We start from the raw sequence: 19450 nt of genomic DNA on the forward strand, positions 1-19450 counted from the left end.
GGAAGCCCCACGTCCTCACCCTCCACCCTCCTGCCTTCACACTCAGCGGCTCACAGTCGGTGTATCTCCTCCAGGCAGCACTCCCTCTCCAGCCTTCCTGCAGCCCCCGGCGGGGGCCGTGGCCCAGTTCTGGAGCCAGCGCCAACGGCCCTCGGCCACCTGCGCCACCTGGTCAGGCTTCCACTACCGGACCTTTGATGGGCGCCACTACCACTTCCTGGGCCGCTGCTCTTACCTGCTGGCGGGCACTGCTGATGCCACCTGGGCCATCCACCTCACGCCCAGGGGGCACTGCCCCCAGCCTGGGCACTGTCAGCTGGTGAGGGAGGGAGGTGGGGAAGGACACAGGAAGGGAGCTGCACAGGGGAAGGAGGTGAGCCACTGAACACCTCTTCCACTCTGTCTCCCGCAAGGCCCGAGTAATGATGGGACCCGAGGAGGTTCTGATCCAGGGCAAAAATATCTCTGTGAACGGGAAGCTGGTACCTGATGGGGAGTCTCAGCTGCTCCAGGGTACTGTAGGCAGCAGGGGACTTCCCAGGGCCCCATTTGTTCCTCAGGGACAGCCTGCCTACCCCCGGGGGCAGGGGACAGCAAAAGGGGCAGCTGAGTGGGAGACTGCTGCCCCACCCCCCACTGCGACTGGGGGGTATTTGGAAATGAGGGAGCCTGCTGAGTCCTGGAGGTCATGGACCTAGTCTCCAGGTTGACTCCTGCAAGCCACCCCCGCTCGTTCCCTCACAGTGTGGCTTGGGGCCAGTCCCTTACTAACCTCTTTGAGTATCAGGACGCCTGGCTGGCTCAGTTGGTAAAGCAAGGGACTCTTGATCTCAGGGTTGGGAGTTTGAGCCCTTTGGGTGAGGCGATTACTTAAAAACAAAAACTTTGAGGGGTGCCTGGGTGGCTCAGTTGGTTAAGCCTCTGACTCTTGATTTCAGCTCAGGTCATGATCTCGGGGTCATGAGATGGAGCCCGGTGCCCGGGCTTTAAGCTCAGCAGGGAGTCTGCTGGGGATTCTCTTCCTCCCCCTCTCCCTCTGCCCCCCCCCCCGCTTGTGTAATCTCTCTCTCGCTCAGGTAAATAAATCCTTTAATAAAATCTTAAAAAAAAGAAAAACCCACAACAAATCTCTTTCCCCACCTGCCTCTCCGTGGTGGGAGGAAGGGCTTTTGTACTATCAGGTGGGACCCTGTCTTACTAGAGCTTTTTTCCTGGGCTTCGGTCCATGAAGTGAGGTGGGGGTGGGGTTGTGTGTGTGTGTGCTCACAAGAGCTTTGTAGTTTACTTATTTCTTGGAGTTACTTGCTCAAGAGAGCATCTGTAGTGTCCACGAGCTTCTCAAAGAGCGCTCTGATGGGAAAAACCAGTTGCTTCTCCTTTAAAGAGTATGAAGTGCAGAATTCTCTAGAATTGTCAGAATTCCATCTCCTCTCCTTCCCTGAGCAGTCTGCGCCTTGGCGTGATGGTGGGAGGGGTGGGAAGTGTGACTCCTGCCTTCTCCTGCCCAGGGCTGAGCCTGCAGTGGCAAGGGAACTGGCTGGTGCTGTCAGGGGGCCTGGGGGTCACTGTGCGCCTGGACAGGTCCAGTTCGGTCTCCGTTTCTGTGGACTCTGAGCTCCAGGGACAAACTCAAGGTCTCTGTGGAGTCTACAATGGCCAGCCTGAGGGTAAGTGGGCATGACTCGGTTGCTGGTATAGGAGGGAAGGAAAGACTGGAGAGCCCAGACAGGGCACCTCTGCCTCACCCTTCCCCAGATGACTTCCTGGAGCCTGGAGGGAGACTGGCTGTGTTAGCTGCCACCTTTGGGAATTCCTGGAGGCTCCCTGACTCAGAGGTGAGACTACAGCCCCCAGGGAGCCCAGGCTCACTGCCCTGCTCCTGGTTGCTCCCCAGCTCCTCCAAGCCTCTGTTCTCTGTCTTCATCACTGGCCTTTTCCCTGGTACAGGGCCTGGCCCTCTCCCAGACCCTTGGTGGGGGGCAGGCTCAGGATCCCATGGACTTCAAGTGGTGAACTGACCACCCAGGGGACACACTCAGCAACCTGGTCACTGACCAGTTTTGGTTAACTAGCTAGTTATGAAACCTCCTGCCTGTGGGTTGATGTGATCCCAGCTCCCCCACCCCCTACCAGAGCTTACAACTGTGTGGCCCCCCCAAAACCCCAGGTTGTCTGGGCTGGTGGCCATGACAGTGGGGACTTGAAGCAGCCATGAGGGTAGTGGCCACTTTCCTGGTGTCCTGGTTAATGTCCCCCCTCCCCTACTGACCTGAATTCATTTGTCTCCAGCCTGGGTGTCTGGATTCAGTGGAGGCAGCCCAAGGCTGTGAGGACCCCCTGAGCGGCACAGAGGCAGGCACGGAGGCTGAAGCCCAGGATGTGTGCCACCAGCTGCTGGACAGTCCATTCAGGGAATGCCATGCCCAGGTATGGGTGGGGGTGGAGGTGGTATCCACCACCAGGGGGGCGGGAAGGAGTGGGTGCTAGAGAGGTGCCAAACAGGGAATCTGGTCCTGTCGTTGCTTTGAATGAATGATCTCAGAGGTCCCTTCTAGTGCTCATTCTGTTTGATTCTAAGTCAGAGCATGATTGAAGCAAGAGGAGGGAGTGCTGGTGAGGCGGTTGACTGAGGGGCTGTCCTTTCTCTGAAGGTTCCCCCTGCTGAGTACCACCAGGCCTGCCTCTTTGCCTACTGTTCTGGGGCCCCAGCAGGCAGTGGGTGAGAGGCCCGTCGGGAAGCCGTGTGCACCACCTTGGCCAACTATGCCCAGGAGCGTGCCAAGCCCCATATCCATGTGGGCTGGAGGAAGCCAGGCTTCTGCGGTAGGGCTGGTGCCTGTCCCTCTTTGCATAGCCCCTGGTGTCCCCACCCTGCGCAACTGGGACCATTCTGACAGCAGCCCTGTGACCCTGGTTTCCTGAGCGCTGGGCCTCCTCCCACGCGCCCTCTCTTTGGGCTGCAGGCAAGCGGGGTCTGGCGGGAGGAGGGGGACCCTTGGACCTCACAGCCCACTCCCGTGCCCACAGAGCGCCTGCGCCCTGGGGGCCAGCTGTACTCGGACTGCACCTCGGCTTGCCCAGCCAGCTGCTCAGCAGTGGGTGAAGGAGGGGAGGGGTCCTGCCGGGAAGCGTGCGTGTGCCCGCCCGGCCTCTTCTGGGACGGCGCCCTCTGCGTGCCGGCCGCGCGCTGCCCCTGCTACCACCGGCGCCGGTGCCCCCCCCCCCCCCCCCCGACACCGTGCGCCAGCTGTGCAACCCCTGGTGGGTCCGCGGGCCTCGCTGGCCCTTTGGCCGCGTGGTCCCCTCGGAGCCCTCCCTTATGCTATCTCCTCAACCTGTCTCCCCTTCCGGGGGGCCCCTCACAAGGGACCTGTGACCTCTCCTGGCATAATTGATGGCCCTGCTTAAAGACCTAGCCAGTGACCTCCACCAGCTGACCTCCAGGCCTTGCAGGGTTACAGGGGTTGCTGGCGGAAGGAGGGCCACGGGGTTGGCTGGGGGCAGGAGGTCGTGGGCTCCGAATCAGAGCGCGCCCCCCGCCCCGTGCGCCCACGGCGTGGGCCAGGACGGCCGCGGGCTCTGCGCGCAGGCGCCGTGCCCAGCCGAGTGCGCGGTGGGCGGGGACGGGCATTACCTCACCTTCGATGGGCGGAGCTTCTCCTTCCGCGGCCGCCCGGTTGCCGCTCCAGCCTGGTGCAGGTGGGTAGGGGGTTAACGCCGGGAGGAGCCCTCAGTGGGGCGCTGTAGGCGAGAGGTATGTTTCTCATCATAAATCAATGAGAAACACACAGTCGTTCCGGGAAAAGCTGAGAGAGAACCGACTCTGGAGGGAGGATAGCTTGCCGCAGACCCCTAAAACCTGCCATTGGGGTCCTCGCCTCCGCCTTAGGTTCCCGTGAATGTTCCCGCCCTAGCCCAGGGCACAAAGCAAAACCCATCCTCACAGTCCTTTCTCACAAATCGGACTGGCTGGGCTTATCACAGGCTATTTCCTGCAAAACAACCCCAGGAGAAAGCTGGGTTCTCCTTCCTCCCCAGCCCTTCCCCAATCAAGTTAGGTGACTTAACCAAGTTCAGGTCCAGAGACACAAACAGATGTGGACATATGCCGCAGATTTAGCACGTGCGTACACAGAAACAGAGAGATGAGCATGCATACCTGCGGGGAGAAGGGAGGGGAGGCATCTTGCACCAACACGCACACACACGTGCATGCACACACACCTCTACATACTTACACACGCATGCCTGTGTGCACACACACATAGAGATACTCATAAGTGCTAGTGCTGGCCAGGGTTAAGCCCTATACCTCACCAAGAGTGTGGCTGGCAAGAAGGTGCTCAGCACGTGCGTTGGGTGGGAGCTGCCTCCAGGTGGGTGCTGTAGGTGTCCTGTAGAACAGGAGAGGGTGCAGAACAGACCCTGTTCTCGGGGTCTTCCCCACCTCCACCCTACCACATTCCTCACCATCTGCCCCAGGACTTGAAGGGGCAGCTGCTGATTGTGCTGGAGCATGGGGCCTGTGACACTGGGAACTGCCTCCACGCCATCTCTGTTTCTCTGGGGGACACCCACATCCAGCTCAGAGACTCAGGTAGCCCTCTCCCGCGATGTGTTCCCCGCCAATCCTCATCAGCTCAATCCCGAAGGAGTAGCCCCTCACAGGCCCCCTCTTCCAGGGGCTGTACTCATCGATGGGCAGGACGTGGGCTTGCCGTGGCGTGGGCCTAAGGGCCTCAGTGTCTCCCGAGCCTCCTCCACCTTCCTACTGCTGCGCTGGCCTGGGGCCCAGGTTCTCTGGGGAGTGTCTGACCCCGCAACCTACATCACTCTGGACCCCCGCCATGCCCACCAGGTGTGCTGGGGGGGCAGGTGAGTGGCTGGGCAAGGCCACGGTGGGCCAGGATTTGACTGTCGCATGCCCACTCCTGTGGCCTGGGTGCAGGGTCTGTGTGGCACCTTTCCCTGGAACCAGCGGGATGACTTCCTGACACCTGCTGGCGATGTGGAGACCAGCATTTCAGCCTTTGCTAGCAAGTTCCAGGTGGCAGGCGAGGGAAGCTGCCCCGCAGACGACAGCGCCCCACTTTCCCCCTGCGGCACCCACACTCAGCGCCACATTTTTGCGGAGGCAGCTTGTGCCGTCCTGCACGGCCCCACCTTCCAGGTAGCCGGATTGGGGGTGCTCCTGTTCGCACCTGTAAGTTGGGGTCAACACCTGCTCTGCCCTCGCCCTGGGCTACTGGGAGGGCCCTGCTCCCTGCCGTGGCTGGGCTACCAAGCCCAGGGAGGTGGCAGTGAGGACCCGAGGGAATAGGGCAATCTGTGGAGGGGGAGCCAACCCAATTTTTTCCTCCTCTCCCCCCTCAGGAATGCCAAGGGCTGGTGGACAGGGAGCCGTTCCACCTGCGCTGCTTGGCAGCTGTGTGCGACTGTGCTCCTGGCAAGGACTGCCTGTGCCCTGTGCTCGCTGCCTTTGCTCGTCGCTGTGCCCGGGAGGGTGCCTGGTCTCTCTGGAGGACCCACACGCTCTGCCAGTGAGTCGGCTCAGCCAGCCAGCCCCACCCTGAGGCTCCTCCTCCCAGCCCCTTCTAGCAATAGCCCAGAGGGATCCAAAAGCTTTGCCGCAGGGGAAGGTGCCCAGGAGGCCCTCGGACCTTGGCAGGTTGCTGGGCTTGCCTTGTTTCGGAATTCCAGAAGGGCGGGCCAAGCAGCAGCAGTTATGCCCCTGACCTGCATGTGTCTCTGTGCCCAGCTGTCCCGTGTCCTGGGGGCCAGGAGTACCAGGAGTGTAGCCCAGCGTGTGGTCGAAACTGTGGGGAGCCAGAAGACCTTGGGGAGCTGGGCAGCTGTGTGGCTGGTTGTAACTGCCCCCCAGGACTGCTGTGGGACCCCGAGGGCAAGTGCGTGGCCCCCAGCTTGTGCTCCTGCCAGCTTGGAACTCATCGCTATGCCCCTGGCAGTGCCACCATGAAGGACTGCAACCGCTGGTGAGGGCGGTGGCCTTGGGGGGAGGCACAGGGCTTGGGGGTGAAGAGGTGGAACTTAGAGAAAAGGGGCCGGGCTTGTAGCCCTGTGGGTTAGGGCCTGGCATGCACTCGCGGGGCAACAGAGCACTCATGGCTTCGCCTCGTTGTGGAGCACTTCAGGCCTATAAAGCACTCTTGTACATCATCTTATGTAATTCTGCCTCATTCTTACAATGACCTAGTAAAGTAGGAAGTGGAAGAATTGTTCCCATTTTGCAGATGAGGAAACTGAGGTTCTAATAGGCCACACGGCTTGCAGAGTCACACAGCTGTTTAATGATGAAGGACTAGAACCCAGATCTCTGAATTCTGGTTGAGTGTGGTCCAGAGGCTCTTCCAAGGGTTAGGGAGAAGTAAAGGCCAGTTCTGGACCTGTGGAGGCAGGGCCAATGGCCAGGGCTTGGTGGGTGAGGATGAGACTTCAGAGAATCCCTCTCCTACCTGGCTGGGAATGGGGTTCTTTGAGAACCTCAGAGCCCAGAGAATGGCCCCATTGGAGCTGGGGCAGGAAAGGGTGACCATGTCCATCCCACATATGGCTGGTGCGGGGAGCAGCCCCACTTCCTGTGCTTGTAACTGAGGTGTGGGGGGTGAGATGCTCAGGTCTCCAGAGTCAACGTTAGGGGCTTGGACTCCGTGGGTTCCTGAGACTCTCCCAGGTCAGACCAGAGGCGCCTGGGCCTGCCTTGGGCCTGCCTCTTACCTGCCTCCCATTCCTTGGCAGTGTCTGTCAGGAGAGGGGCCTCTGGAATTGCTCTGCTCACCACTGTGGCCCCCAGCAGACATTCTGCCCCCGTGACCTTGTCTATGTCCCTGGTGCCTACCTCCTCACTTGTGACAGCCCTGGTGCCAACCACTCCTGCCCCCCCCGGACAGCACAGGGAGCTGTGTCTGTCCCCCAGGCACCGTGCTGCTGGTAAGTCTGGGAGGGGGCTGCACGGGGCACCGTGGCCCCTACTCCACCCAGGGCGCTGCCCTAGCCCCCCTGGGTGTCTGAAACAGTGAGTGGCGGGTCAGGCAGCCCCCCAAGGTGCCCCTTTGTCCCCGGCCTCTGCCCAGAACGAGCACTGCGTGCCTCCTGAGCTCTGTCCCTGCCGTCACGGAGGGCAGTGGTATCCGCCCAATGCTACCATCCAGGAGGACTGCAACATTTGGTATGCCTAGCCCCTTGAACTGGGATGAGGTGGGATATCCAGACTGGCCTGGGCAAGGGGAGCTCTCCAGGACTGCCCCACGCTCAGGGTCTGCTGCTTGGAACCTGGACAGCTACATCCCCTGGATACAGCTCTGGGTCTTTGTTCTCATGCCTCTCTCTCCCCAACCCCACTCCTCACCCACAGTGTATGTCAGGCTCGGCAGTGGCACTGCACGGGCCACCGGTGCGGCGGATGGTGCCAGGCATCGGGTGCCCCCCACTACATGACCTTCGATGGGCTGGCTTTCACCTTCCCCGGAGCCTGCGAATATCTGCTGGTTCGAGAGGCCAGCGGCCGGTTCAGCGTCTCTGTCCAGAACCTGCCCTGTGGGGCCAGTGGGCTCACCTGCACCAAGGCCCTGACCGTGCAACTACAGAGCACTGTTGTGCACATGCTCAGAGGTGGCCGCAACGTGGAAGGGTGGCACTGCCGGGGGGAGGGGCACGCCGGCGGCATCACACTTCTGCGGGGGGGGGGGCAAGGCCTGGGGTCCCCCACCGCTCCCCCTTCCTGCAGCGGGGCTGGTGCCTCTCCTCTCTCCTCTTGGCTGGGAATCCTAATTCTGGAAGGCTCCAAGAAATTAAAGCCCAGAGAGGCCTAATGACTTGCCCAAGGGCACGTAGCTGGAGAAGCAAAAGGAAGGTTGGAGGCAGGCTGGGGAGGGGTTCCTGGGGATCTGGGAGCCCTTCGACTCCAAGGCAGAGCCCGAACGCCTCTCTTCCTCCCTAGGCCGGGCGGTGACCGTGAATGATGTGAGCATAACGGACCGCAAGGTCTACACACAGGCCCTGGGCTGAGTCTGCGCCGTGCTGGTCTCTTCCTGCTGCTCACAACCCGCCCGGGCCTCAGCCTGCTCTGGGATGGAGGTCAGGCCCCCACCCCTGACCCATGCCCGCCTTAGCATCATGAGGCTGACTCCCCCCCGCCCCGACTCTTCCTCTTCCATACGAGTGGCGGGAGTTCCCAAATTATGTTTTTAAAATTATGTTTCTCTTCAATGTAAAAGCAATACCTCCTCACCAAAGAAACATTTAGAAAATACACAGTTTGGGAAAGAAGAAATGAAAATAAACCTAACCTCCCACCACCCAAACCCAAGCAGTTGGCATTTTAGAAATAACAGTTACTGAGAAATTGAGGAAAACCAAAGTAACCCCTGGCATGGGAAGGAGTTCTCTGGTCAGCACGGTGGGGCTGCCCTCTGAGCCTCCGGCCACCAAGGTCTCTGGGGCTGGTGGGTGTCACAGTCTGTCTTGGAGCCTGGTTCCCGCCCGGAATCCAGCCGGCTGGAGAATTTCCCTGCTCCCCCTAACCTGGGTTTGGTCGGGAGAGTAGGCTCCCACTTTCGCCCTAGCCCCCCCAAGGTGTATGTCTCTTATCATCGTCAATCAGCCTCCGCAAAAAACCAGGTGGTGGTACCTGTGCAGACGGTCAAACAGGCCCACAGAATACCCGCCCTCGGTCTTCTCCCGCCCCGGGCCCTGAGGAAGGCCCATGGGGTCATTTCTCCACAATGCTGCCCCCTGCGGCCCTCCAGGCACCCGGGTCCTGGTGCAGCTGTCCCCACAGTTCTGTGGCCGTGTGCCTGGGCTGTGTGGAGATTTTGATGGAGATGCCAGTAATGACCTGCGGAGCCGCCAGGGCGTCCTGGAACCCACAGCTGAGCTGGCTGCCCACTCCTGGCACCTGAGTCCGCTCTGCCCCGAGCCAGGAGACCTGCCACACCCCTGCACCGTGAGCACCGGCAGGCAGGGGGAAGGGCGTGGGGGGCCGCTGCAGGAAACCTGTGGGGGGCGGGAGGGGGGATCCGGAGGCCGGGTGCTGCGGATGGGGTCTGGCTGGTCCACGGTGCTGTGCCCACAGGTGAACGCCCACCGGGCCAGCTGGGCCCGCGGCCACTGCGGGGTGATGCTGCAGTCACTCTTTGCCCGGTGCCGCGCAGAGGTGCCCCCGCAGCAGCACTACGAGTGGTGTGTGTATGACGCGTGCGGGTGAGAGGGGCGAGCCGGGGACAGGGTGGGAATGGGGGCCAGGGGGTGGGGACGCATCCAGGGGCTGACCGATCCCTTCCACAGCTGCGATTCGGGGGGGCGACTGTGAGTGTCTCTGCTCGGCCATTGCCACCTATGCAGACGAGTGTGCCCACCACGGGCTCCCTGTGCGCTGGCGCAGCCAGGAGCTCTGCCGTGAGTGTGCCCTGCACTCGGTCCCCAGTGCCCAATCCCACCGTGCCCTCAGCTCCTTCGTGAATGTTCCCCCTGGCCTGCAAGCAAGCCACGTGTCATTCAAGGGCAAATATGTGTGGTGGGCACACTTTTCTAGATGAACCAAGCATGCCGAGCTTGCTTTCCCGTAGAACTTTCATGTTGCAAACAGCCTTGGGAGGGGCTCAGCAAGAGTCTGCACCTTGCTCCCCGTGCCCTCCGTGTGTCTCATCTTGGGCTGCCTCGCCTGCTGCTGTTGCATCCTGGTGCCCTTGCACCACGGTGACCCAAGCCTCTCTCCTCTCTCCCCAGCTCTGCAGTGTGAAGGGGGCCAGGTGTATGAGGCCTGTGGCCCCATGTGGCCCCCGACCTGCCATGACCGTGGTTCTGAGCCCGGGTGGCACTGCCAGGCTGTCGCCTGTGTGGAGGGCTGCTTCTGCCCCGAGGGGACTCTGCTGCATGGTGGGTAGGGTCAGAATCTGCAGAGGGGAGGCAGGGCGCCGGGGTGGGGGGGGTGGGGGGGGGGGGGGGGGGGAGGGAAAAGGGGCCCCGGGGCCATGGGAGCAGGGCTGGCGCTAGGGGCCGCTGTGCCCCTTTTGCTCCAGTCCTGCCCTCTGTGATCCCAGGAGGAGTCTGCTTAGAACCAGCTTCCTAGCCCTGTGAGTCAGGGGGCCGCTTCTTCCCGCCGGGGACTGTGCTGCAGAAGGACTGTGGGAACTGGTGAGTGGGGGAGGGGGGAGGGCCCTGGGGAGCCTCCCTGCCCCCGGGCTGGCAAGGCCCAGTGCTGTGACTGATCCCAGGACGCTGTGCGCTCAGCACAGGCCAGGAAAGCCAGTGGCTCTGCGGGAGCGACAGTACCTGCTGTGGGGAGCTGGAGCCTGGCTGTGCGGAGGGAGAGGCCCCATGCCGGGAGAGTGGGCACCGTGTGCCCCACAGGTGGCTTTGTGACAACCAGGATGACTGTGGTGATGGCTCAGACGAGGAGGGTGAGTGTCCTTGCCTGGCTGGGGCAGTGGCTGAGTGACGGTCAGTCCTCGAACGCATCACTACAACGTGTCCTGAGCTGCTGCTCACAGTGGCAGCAGTTATGGCTGGTGGGCAGGGCTGTTCTGGTCTTTCTGGCGTCGGGGGGCTCCTCTAGGACCCTTTGTCATCCTGACCCTGACTGCTTGCCCCATGCCAGGCTGTGCCACGCCAGGCTGTGGGGAGGGGCAGATGTCTTGCAGCTCCGGCCACTGCCTGCCCCCCGCCCTGCTCTGTGACGGGCATCCCGACGGTCCGGACGCCGCTGACGAGGAGGCCTGTCTGGGTGGATGGGCTAGCTCAGGACTCCAGTCCCCCAGGCAGCCCCTCCCACTGAGCCCCAACCTTCCTGCCTCCCCTCCTTCACCAGTTCACGTTCCTGCTAGGAAGCTCGCACCCGGAGGTGTGTGAATAGGGGCACCCCAAACAGCCAGCTTAAGGGGCAGTGCCTTGGGACCAGCTCCAGCTTTCTCCGGCTGCAGGGCAGCTGAACTGCTCTGCTGGGGAGCTGTCCTGCATTGATGGCACCTGCGTGGGGGCCGTCCTGCTGTGTGACGGAATCTGGACTGCCCGGATGGAGCCGACGAGGGACCCGGGCACTGCCCCTTCCCTTCGCTGCCCACTCCCTCAGCGGGCACTGTGCCTGGCCCTTCCGCGGGTTTTGGGGGGACTGCACCAACTCCCCCGGCCAGCGCCAGCTCCGGTGAGTGTCCTGGAGGAAAAGGGGTGAGAGAGCCGGAATCCAGAGGCCTGGGAAAGAGGGGTGGGAAGAGCATCTCAGAGGGAGGCACTGGGGCAGGTGCTGGGGGTGAGGAGCGGGCACAGACCCAGCCTCCTGAAAGGGGTTTGAGAGCGCCTGGAAGAGTCCCGGTCTTACTTCTTGACATCGAGGCGCTCCCACTGACATGAGGGGATTGGGGCGGTCAATGCAATTCCTAGGCGAGGGGCGAGCTTTTGGGAAGCCAATGGGGGGGAGGCGGCGAAATGCGGGCGCGCCTGGACGTGGAGAGGGGCTGGAGGTGGGGGAAGTCGGGCGCAGGAAAGGGGCGGGCAGGGCCGGCGCGGGGAGGCGGGCGGCGGAGGCGGCGGAGGCGGGGGTGGGGGGGTGGAGGGGGTGGGCCGGGCGAGGCTCCCCCCGCCGGGTCTAGCGCGGGTGCCCGCCGCAGCGCCGCCCTGCGGCCCGCTCGAATTCCCGTGCGGCAGCGGCGAGTGCGCGCCCCGGGGCTGGCGCTGCGCCCGCGAGGAGGACTGCGCCGACGGCAGCGACGAGCACGGCTGCGACCCGCCCTGCGTGTCCCCCGCGCAGCTGTGCGACGGCGTGCCGCACTTGCCCCGACGGCTCGGACGAGGGCCCCAACGCCTGCGGTGAGAGCCGGGCCGCCGCGCAGCCGGCGGGGCCCCGTCTCTCCCCACCCCCGGCCCCAGCCGCACGCCTGCGGCCTCGGAGCCTCCTTTGATCTTTTTCACGAAACTCTCTTTGAAGACCTTTGCCCTCCCACCCAGGCCCAGGGGAGAGAAGAAAGGGGCTTTTGTCTCTGCCCACATTTGGGCAAGAAGGGATAAGAGAGTGGGCAGCGGCTCTGCAGGCACGGGAAGTGGGCCTGTTTGGAGGGCTAGCCCTCCAGCTCCACCCCACCAGACCCGGGCGTTCCCTTTGTGCCCCTGCGAAGCAACCCCTCCTGTCCCGGCCACCGGTCCCTGGGAGGAGGGGGCAGCTGTCCACAGGCTCCGACTCCTCCCCAGGTCTGCCTGCCCTTCCTGGACCCCTCCCAAAGGTGTTTTGGAGCTAGGTTCAGGTTCAGTGTTGGCTCTGCCTCCTGCTTGCCCTCCCCTGCTTTGGTTCCTCCCTGCCGGCCCCTCTGCAGAGATTGGGTGGGAGGCGCAGGGGCTCAACGGGACACTCCTCTGGTGCCCACAAGCTCCCCCCCCCCCAGCTGTCCCCTGTGGTTTGGTTCCCCAGCTGTGCCTGAACCCTGAGCAGCTCTGTGATGGGATCGCTGACTGTTCCCAGGGCGAGGATGAGCTGGGCTGTGGGAGGGACACTGCTCCCCTGATGGAGGCCAAGGCTGCTGGTGGGGGGTGGGGGTGGGGGGCAGTTCTCACTCCTGGTCTGTTTTCTCTTCCCTTCCCCAGAGGGAATGACAGCCCCAGGAGGCCCCAACGGAACCAGGGCTCCCTGCCGGGAATACTCCTGCCCTGATGGCCCCTGCATCAGTTTCCAGCTGGTGAGGGGGTGGGGTGGGGGAGTGGGTGACTCAGGAAACAGAGCCATTGTGCCACCCAACTCGAAAGGAACCTTGCTCCCGTTCCCTCCCCAGGTTTGTGATGGGCAGCCTGACTGTGATTTGGCCGGGGAGCTAGGGCCTTCCCCAGAAGAGCAGGGCTGTGGGGCCTGGGGCACCTGGAACTCATGGGGGCCATGCAGCCAGATGTGTGGTCCTGGGGTGCAGGGCCGGAGCCGCCACTGCTCCCCCCCCCCGCCCCCGGGTCTCCCGGTGCTGCAGCACTGCCCAGGCCCTGAGCACCAGACTCAGGCCTGCTTCACGGCCTCCTGCCCAGGTGAGGGGCCTGGGGTGCCTGGGAGGGCCAGCGGGGCAGGTGGGGGCCCAGAGAGAGCAAGGGAGAGGAAGACCACAGGGCTCACAGCCTGGCCTCAAGCCCACCAACGCGTCCTGCCCCTCCTGCTCACAGTGGATGGCGAATGGACCTCCTGGTCTCCCTGGTCCCTGTGCACTGAGCCATGCATGGGCACCATGACCTGTCAGCGACAGTGCCACCCTCCCCAGAATGGGGGCCGGACCTGTGCCATGCTGCCCGGGGGCCCTCCCACCACCTTTCAGACCAGTGAGTGCCAGGAAGGGGGGGCACAGCTGGGAGGAGGGTGTGGTGGGCTTGCTGGTGGGTGGCTTGTGTCCGCAGGGGACCCACCTTTCCCAGACTCTGGTTCTGATTTTCTCTCAGGGCCCTGCCCTCAGGATGGCTGCCCTAATGCCACCTGCTCTGGGCAGTTGGTGTTCTGGCCCTGTGCCCCCTGCCCTCTGACTTGTGCTGAAATCTCTGGTCAGGCTGTGTGCGTGGCTAACCAGACCTGCAGCAGCCCAGGTAAGGGGGGCTCTGGGCCCAGGGGGTGGCAGGCGTGTCTGTGGAGGTGGAGCTCTCTGCAGGGAAGCCTCACCCCGGGCCTCCCCTAGGCTGCTGGTGCCCTGCAGGCCAGGTGCTGGGCAGCGAGGGGCGGTGCGTGTGGCCCCGGCAGTGCCCCTGCCTGCTGGATAACAAGCGGTACTGGCCTGGGCAGCGCATCGAGGCCGACTGCCAGCTCTGCACCTGCCAAGACGGGCGGCCTCAGCGCTGTCGGCCCGACCCTGGCTGTGCCGGTGAGGCCCCGCCCTTGGCCTTTCCTCAGGCCTCCCTCGTCCCCTCCCAGGCCACCCAGCTGGGCACCCAGCCCTCTCCCAGCCCCTGACTCTTGGCCCTCCCTCAGTGAACTGTGGCTGGTCCTCCTGGTCCCCCTGGGCTGAGTGCTTGGGCCCCTGTGGGAGCCAGAACATTCAGTGGTCCTTCCGGAACCCCAACAACCCCCACCTCTCCGGCCAAGGTCGCCAGTGCCGAGGCATCCACCGCAAGGCCCGCAGGTACTTGCACCTTCCCCGGGGACCCGCAGGGACCTTTTCCCCTCGCCTCTGGCTCCCAGTTAGGAAGCTGCTGGTGAGCTCTTTCTCATTCGAGATGCTTCCATATGCACCGTGGACCCCAGATGAGGAAACCCCCCCCGACTCTGAGCCTTATTAGTCTAAACACCAGGACTCCCAGCACAGTTTTGGGGAACCCCTGGCCTTCTCCTGCATCAATGTTACACCCTCCAAGTCTGAAAGGGGGATGTAGGGAGCCCACAAATCTAGGGACAGGTATGGGTCCTCTGGTTTGCACCCCCATGCCTCTGAAGGTAGGGGGGGTCGGTGGGGGGGAGGGTTGCGGGGTGTAGTCATATCTGCCTGTCCATCCCCCTCTGAAATGGGCTCCATGGGCCAGGGTTGTGGCACCGCTTGCTTCCACACCCCTCTCTGGGGCTAGTTGCAGTTTCTCGGGTGCAGGGGTGGGATCTGGGTGATAGGAAGCCCGAGCATCCCAGTCGGCTCAGGACCGTGCCAGTTTTATCACGGGGAAGTCCTGGGAAGCCACTCACTCGAGGCAAATCAGGACAGGTTGGTGGCCTGGGTGAGCCCGCTGGGCAGGCATGCGGTGGCCCTTCTTCCAGGTGCCGGACAGAGGCCTGTGCGGGCTGTGAGTGGCAGGGCCGGCTCCGCGGCGTGGGGGAGCGCTGGCGAGAGGGCCCCTGCACACTCTGCCAGTGTCTGCCCAGCGGCACCGTGCACTGCTCCCCGTACTGCCCACTGGGCAGTTGCCCCCAGGTGAGGGGGCAGAGGGGCCTGGGCTGGGCCGGGGGAGGCGCAGGGTGCAAAGGCCAGGGTTGCAGGCAGCTGATAGACTGGGTCGGAGGTTGGCAGTGGCCAGCTCGGCATGTCCAGCCTGACTCTTGTGTCCACAGGACTGGGTCCTGGTGGAGGCAATGGGAGGTTCATGTTGCCGCTGCGCCCCGCCTGGTGAGTGGCAGGGTGACCCCAAGGGCAGGAGGACAGCAGGTGCTCAGCGGGAGCCCCAGGTGGCAGCACTGAGTCCGGGGGTCCGTGGCTACCCAGGCCTCAGGGTGCTGGGAGCCTGGGTCCTGGATGCTGGGGAAGGAAGGGGCCCTCTGGGTGGGAGGACTGGTCTCTGCCCTCCTGAGGTCAGGTCTCAGTCTCTGCCTGCCTCCTCTGTCCTTTTGGGGCTTTCTGCCTCCCGCCTTGAGGGTGCTTTCTTTTCTCTGATTCTACTGGGCCAGGTCTGGGGTTGCTTCCCTTTCCCCTAAGAGCAACTGAGACAAAGTTGAACTTTTTATTTTTATTTTTTTTCAAGACTTTATTTATTTATTTGCCAGAGAGAGACACAGCAAGAGAGGGAACAAGCAGGGGGAGTGGCAGAGGGAGAAGCAGACTTCCCGCCGAGCAGGGAGCCCCATGTGGGGCTCGATCCCAGGACCCTGGGATCATGACCTGAGCCAAAGGCAGGCGCTTAACGACTGAGCCACCCAGGCGCCCAAAGTTGAACTTTTTATTTTATTTTATTTTATTTTATTTTTTTTAAAGATTTTATTTATTTATTTAGAGAGAAAGAATAAGACAGAGAGAGAGCATGAGACGGGGAGGGTCAGAGGGAGAAGCAGACTCCCTGCTGAACAGGGAGCCTGATGTGGGACTCGATCCCGGGACTCCAGGATCATGACCTGAGCTGAAGGCAGTCACTTAACCAACTGAGCCACCCAGGCGCCCCAAAGTTGAACTTTTTAAAGAGGAAACCGAGTTATAAATGAAATAGCAAGGGGCACCTGGGTGGCTCAGTTGGTTGAGCATCTGCCTCCGGCTTAGGTCATGATCCCAGGGTTCTGGCCCCTGCTCAGCGGGGAGCCTGCTTCTCCCTCTCCTCCCCACTCATGCTCTCTGTCGGTATCTCTATCTCTGGCAAATAAATAAATAAAATCTTTAAAAAAATAGAAATAAGTAAATGAAACAGGAAAATACAAAGACTTGAAAACTAATGCGTTTATGGGTCCGGATTCCTTATCTGTAAAGTGTACCTACAGGCAGCTGAGGTTAGAGGAGAGCCAGCGTACACAGTTGTACCGGTTGTTCACTGTACAAGTTAGTTGGCAAGTGGGAGTTAGATCCCAACCCTGCTTCCATCCAGAGATACCCTCATATAGCGCCCACAGAAGTCCCCTATTAGCAACAGTAGCCCTGGATTAGGAACTGCCGCTGCTTGGTCCTGGTCCTCAAGTGATTTCAGACTGGCGGTTTTATTCTACGTTCTCTAAATATTCAGTGCAAGTGGAAACCATCAGCTCATGCCAAGGGAAGGAGGACAGGCCTTTTCCAGCTGGGAGGTTGTTCTGGGGGCTTCCGGGAAGTCCTGGGAGAGAAAGTGCTCCAAGAAATGGGGAGAGACCTGGGTGCCGGGCCAGGGGTCAGTGTGAGCCTATCTGCAAGTCTCTCTCTCCTGAACCCTGAGTTTCCCTACACAGGAGAGAACCAGACGGTCCACCCCCTGGCCACTCCTGCCCCCTCTCCAGCCTTCAGTGCCCAGATCGGACCCCCTCTGGTCACCTACGTTCTGCCTCCACCTGGAGGTGAGGGCCACGAGCTGTCGTGGAACAGAGAGTGGACATTGCCCAGGGGTCACCCAGCCAGGAGGGGAGGCAGGCTGGCTCACTGGGATTTACCCCCGCCTTCCATGGGGGGACAGTTACCCTAAGGATCTGGAAGTCATCCTGGCTCAAGTTGCTGGTCTGACTGTCCTCTCTGGACCACCCTTCCATCCCGGGTCAAGGTCAACATGGGGCCCTTGGCATGCCTCAGCTCCCCTTGTGACCTCCTGACTGTTCCCCTGGTAGGCTTCTGCCACCGTCTGCTCTTCTCCCACTCCAGTCCCTCTCTCCTCTGCACTCAGACCCCTGCTATTCCCCGCTGGGCCTGGCCCGCCTCCCCGAGGGAAGCCTGAAGCTGGAGCCCCCCACCCAGGCTGCCCTCCTGGGGGCTCCCACCAAGGGGCCTGGCTATCCGGGTTGGAGCACTCAGCCGCACACCCGGCCCCCCTACCTGCTGTTGGACCTGCTGCTGCCCCGGAACCTCACTGGTCAGTGCAGTGGGGGTGGGGGCTGGAGGACTGGGCTGTGATGGTGGGCTGGGGGTGGCGCTCACTCTTTCAGCTCGGACCCCTGCCCCACCCCCCCAGGCATCATGGCGCAGGGGGCTGGGTCCTCGGCCTTGCTCCAGTTCAGCAGCGATGGTCTACACTGGCACAGCTATACTGACTTCCTGCCTGGTATCCTGCCCCCAGCCGAGGTACGGCTGCCCGAGCCTCCTGGGTCAGTGGCCCATCATGCCTCTTTGTGGGTCCCACCGTCTTTGTCCCCGAGCGCCTTCCAGTCTCCCCGAGGGACATTCCTACCTTAGAGGCCTGTTGAACACCTGTCAGGAACAGGGGCTGTCAAAAGGGCATCAGAGGCTATCACAGTGGCTGAGGTGCAGGGCAGGTGTGCAAAGCTCTGGGGGGGGAGGGAGTAAGGTGACATCAAGTTCATTGAGGATGGCAGGGACCACGTCAAGAGCAGCTGGGGCACAGCCCTGCCCTTATGGGGTTTGTATCCTTCCCAGGGAGACAAGCCTCCCGAAGCAGGAGGAGCCTCCCGAAGCAGGAGGAACCAGTTTATACCATGTATTTACTCTGAATTCTGTCTCTGGGGATACATGAATGGGCACAACCTGGCCTCTGCCCTTGGGGCAGCAGGGCCAGAACCCACAGCCTTGAGGGGTTCTGATGATTCACGCCAGGAGAGCAAGAGCTCTTCGTGCCTTGAAGTTTGGGGGGCTTGAATTGGGTGGGCCCACTCAGCGGGGTCAGGGGAGGCAGCCTGGAGAAAAGGCTGGCCCCAGGCCCAGTGAACAGGTATCCCTGTCTCTGCAGCTTTTCCCTAGGAACCGGGATGACGGGGCCCCCACACTGCAGACGTTTGGCCAGATGGTGCAGGCACAGCATGTCCCGGTGTGGCCCCAGGTCCGCCATGGTGACACCAACCACAGCATTTCCCTGCAGGTGGAGCTGCTGGGCTGTGAGCCAGGTACCGGTGGGCTGGGGGAGGGAGGGGCGGGCGCAGGGGGAGGGCCCGACGGGAGCCCTCAGCCATCCCCTCCCACCAGTGTCCCCGCTGGCAGTGCCCCCGTGCCCAGGGGGCAGGCACTGCTGTGCCGGTGGCGAGTGTGCTCCGCGGGGGGAGCCGTGCGATGGGGTGCAAGACTGTGAGGATGGCTCGGACGAGGAGGGCGGCGTGCCCCTGCGCGCGGCCACTGACAGGTATGGGGTGCCCTGCTGCCCAGCTTTGCCTTGGAGGGCCCGGCCTGTGAGAGATGCCTTGAGCCACCTTCAGCCCTGAGGTGCCCGTGGCTGGAGGCGCCTCCCACCATGGGATGCTCGGATGCGATGCCCTTTTTCTAGAGTCTGGAGGTTAGTGGTTCTGAAAATGTGGCCCCTGGACCAGCAGCATCAGCATCCCCTGGATGTTGTGAGCAAATGCAGATTCTCAGGCCCCAGCTCAGCCCTACTGAGACAGACCCTTGAGCCTGTAACAGAAATCTGCTTTACAAGCCCTCCAGGGGGGTCAGTACACTGAAAACCACTGGGTAGTGTCCACTTCATCTAGTCTTAGCGGACAGTGCCCTTCCAGAGTGCCCCAGCCCTGCCCTGTGCTGGGCCCACCCAGGGAGGGCACTGACCGCCCTGCCGGGGGCGGGGGGGGGCGTGCTCTGAGGTTGGGAGAGCCCCTGGAGTCCTTGACGATTTGTCTTCTCAGAGTCTGGTCCACAGCCAGGACCCCAGTGCTCTCGTCCACCCAGCCTGGACAGCTGCTCCTCCAGCCCACAGAGGTGAGTGGGGAGCTGCAGGCCCAGCAGGAGGGGTGCAGGGCATGGAGAACCCCGGCCCCAGGGCCTCAGCAGCCATGTTCGCTTGCCCCGCCGTCTTCCACCCTCTCTTCACGCCTTCAGCCAGCATTGCCTCCCTGTGTGTCCCTGATCGGCTCTTGTAGTCTGCCTGAGCCCATGAGACTTCTGGGGGCCAGCCCGGTACTGGATGGGCAGTTGGAGGCCAGAGGGGCAGAGAAGCCCCGGGCAGATGCTTGTGCTGGAGGAGTTTGGGAGATCAGAGAGGTCTTCACCACTGGGTCGTGAAGTTATGCCCACAGGGCTGGCACCAGGGCCTCAGGCGCTCAGAGCTGGGAAGAGCCCTGTTTGTCCCTAGGGGCCCCAGAGGCTTCCTGGAAAAGGCTAGAAAGATGAGGGAGTTCTGTAATGTGGAGCGGAGGGGTAGACACTCCCTCTGGAGAAGAGCCTGGTCAGGAACCCAGAGG

The 19450-nt window shown here is 62.4% G+C and overlaps 1 protein-coding gene across 1 annotated transcript in view; it reads left to right on the top strand.

Moving 5' to 3' along the window:
• SSPO (SCO-spondin) overlaps window positions 1–19450 on the top strand; it is a 51769-nt gene that overhangs the window by 1631 nt on the left and 30688 nt on the right. The window contains 45 exon segments of the mRNA XM_073898559.1: window positions 75–319; window positions 414–513; window positions 1509–1667; window positions 1756–1835; window positions 2290–2427; window positions 2652–2823; window positions 3028–3211; window positions 3508–3668; window positions 3671–3699; window positions 4483–4597; window positions 4683–4857; window positions 4942–5170; window positions 5374–5539; window positions 5759–5993; window positions 6757–6895; window positions 6898–6948; window positions 7092–7186; window positions 7373–7629; window positions 7958–8007; window positions 8010–8094; window positions 8766–8962; window positions 9092–9219; window positions 9304–9313; window positions 9315–9414; window positions 9745–9894; window positions 10059–10152; window positions 10249–10418; window positions 10616–10741; window positions 10938–11018; window positions 11021–11158; window positions 11622–11782; window positions 11784–11820; window positions 12589–12680; window positions 12774–13014; window positions 13147–13299; window positions 13417–13557; window positions 13647–13829; window positions 13937–14087; window positions 14711–14864; window positions 15002–15056; window positions 16571–16675; window positions 16996–17181; window positions 17281–17390; window positions 18013–18166; window positions 18261–18445. Coding sequence (XP_073754660.1) covers window positions 75–319; window positions 414–513; window positions 1509–1667; window positions 1756–1835; window positions 2290–2427; window positions 2652–2823; window positions 3028–3211; window positions 3508–3668; window positions 3671–3699; window positions 4483–4597; window positions 4683–4857; window positions 4942–5170; window positions 5374–5539; window positions 5759–5993; window positions 6757–6895; window positions 6898–6948; window positions 7092–7186; window positions 7373–7629; window positions 7958–8007; window positions 8010–8094; window positions 8766–8962; window positions 9092–9219; window positions 9304–9313; window positions 9315–9414; window positions 9745–9894; window positions 10059–10152; window positions 10249–10418; window positions 10616–10741; window positions 10938–11018; window positions 11021–11158; window positions 11622–11782; window positions 11784–11820; window positions 12589–12680; window positions 12774–13014; window positions 13147–13299; window positions 13417–13557; window positions 13647–13829; window positions 13937–14087; window positions 14711–14864; window positions 15002–15056; window positions 16571–16675; window positions 16996–17181; window positions 17281–17390; window positions 18013–18166; window positions 18261–18445 — 6167 coding nt within the window.

This window comes from Callorhinus ursinus, unplaced genomic scaffold (assembly GCF_003265705.2).
Source record: "Callorhinus ursinus isolate GAN/ISIS: 27379988/994484 unplaced genomic scaffold, GSC_fseal_2.0 scaffold12, whole genome shotgun sequence".
Taxonomy (NCBI): Eukaryota; Metazoa; Chordata; class Mammalia; order Carnivora; family Otariidae; genus Callorhinus; species Callorhinus ursinus.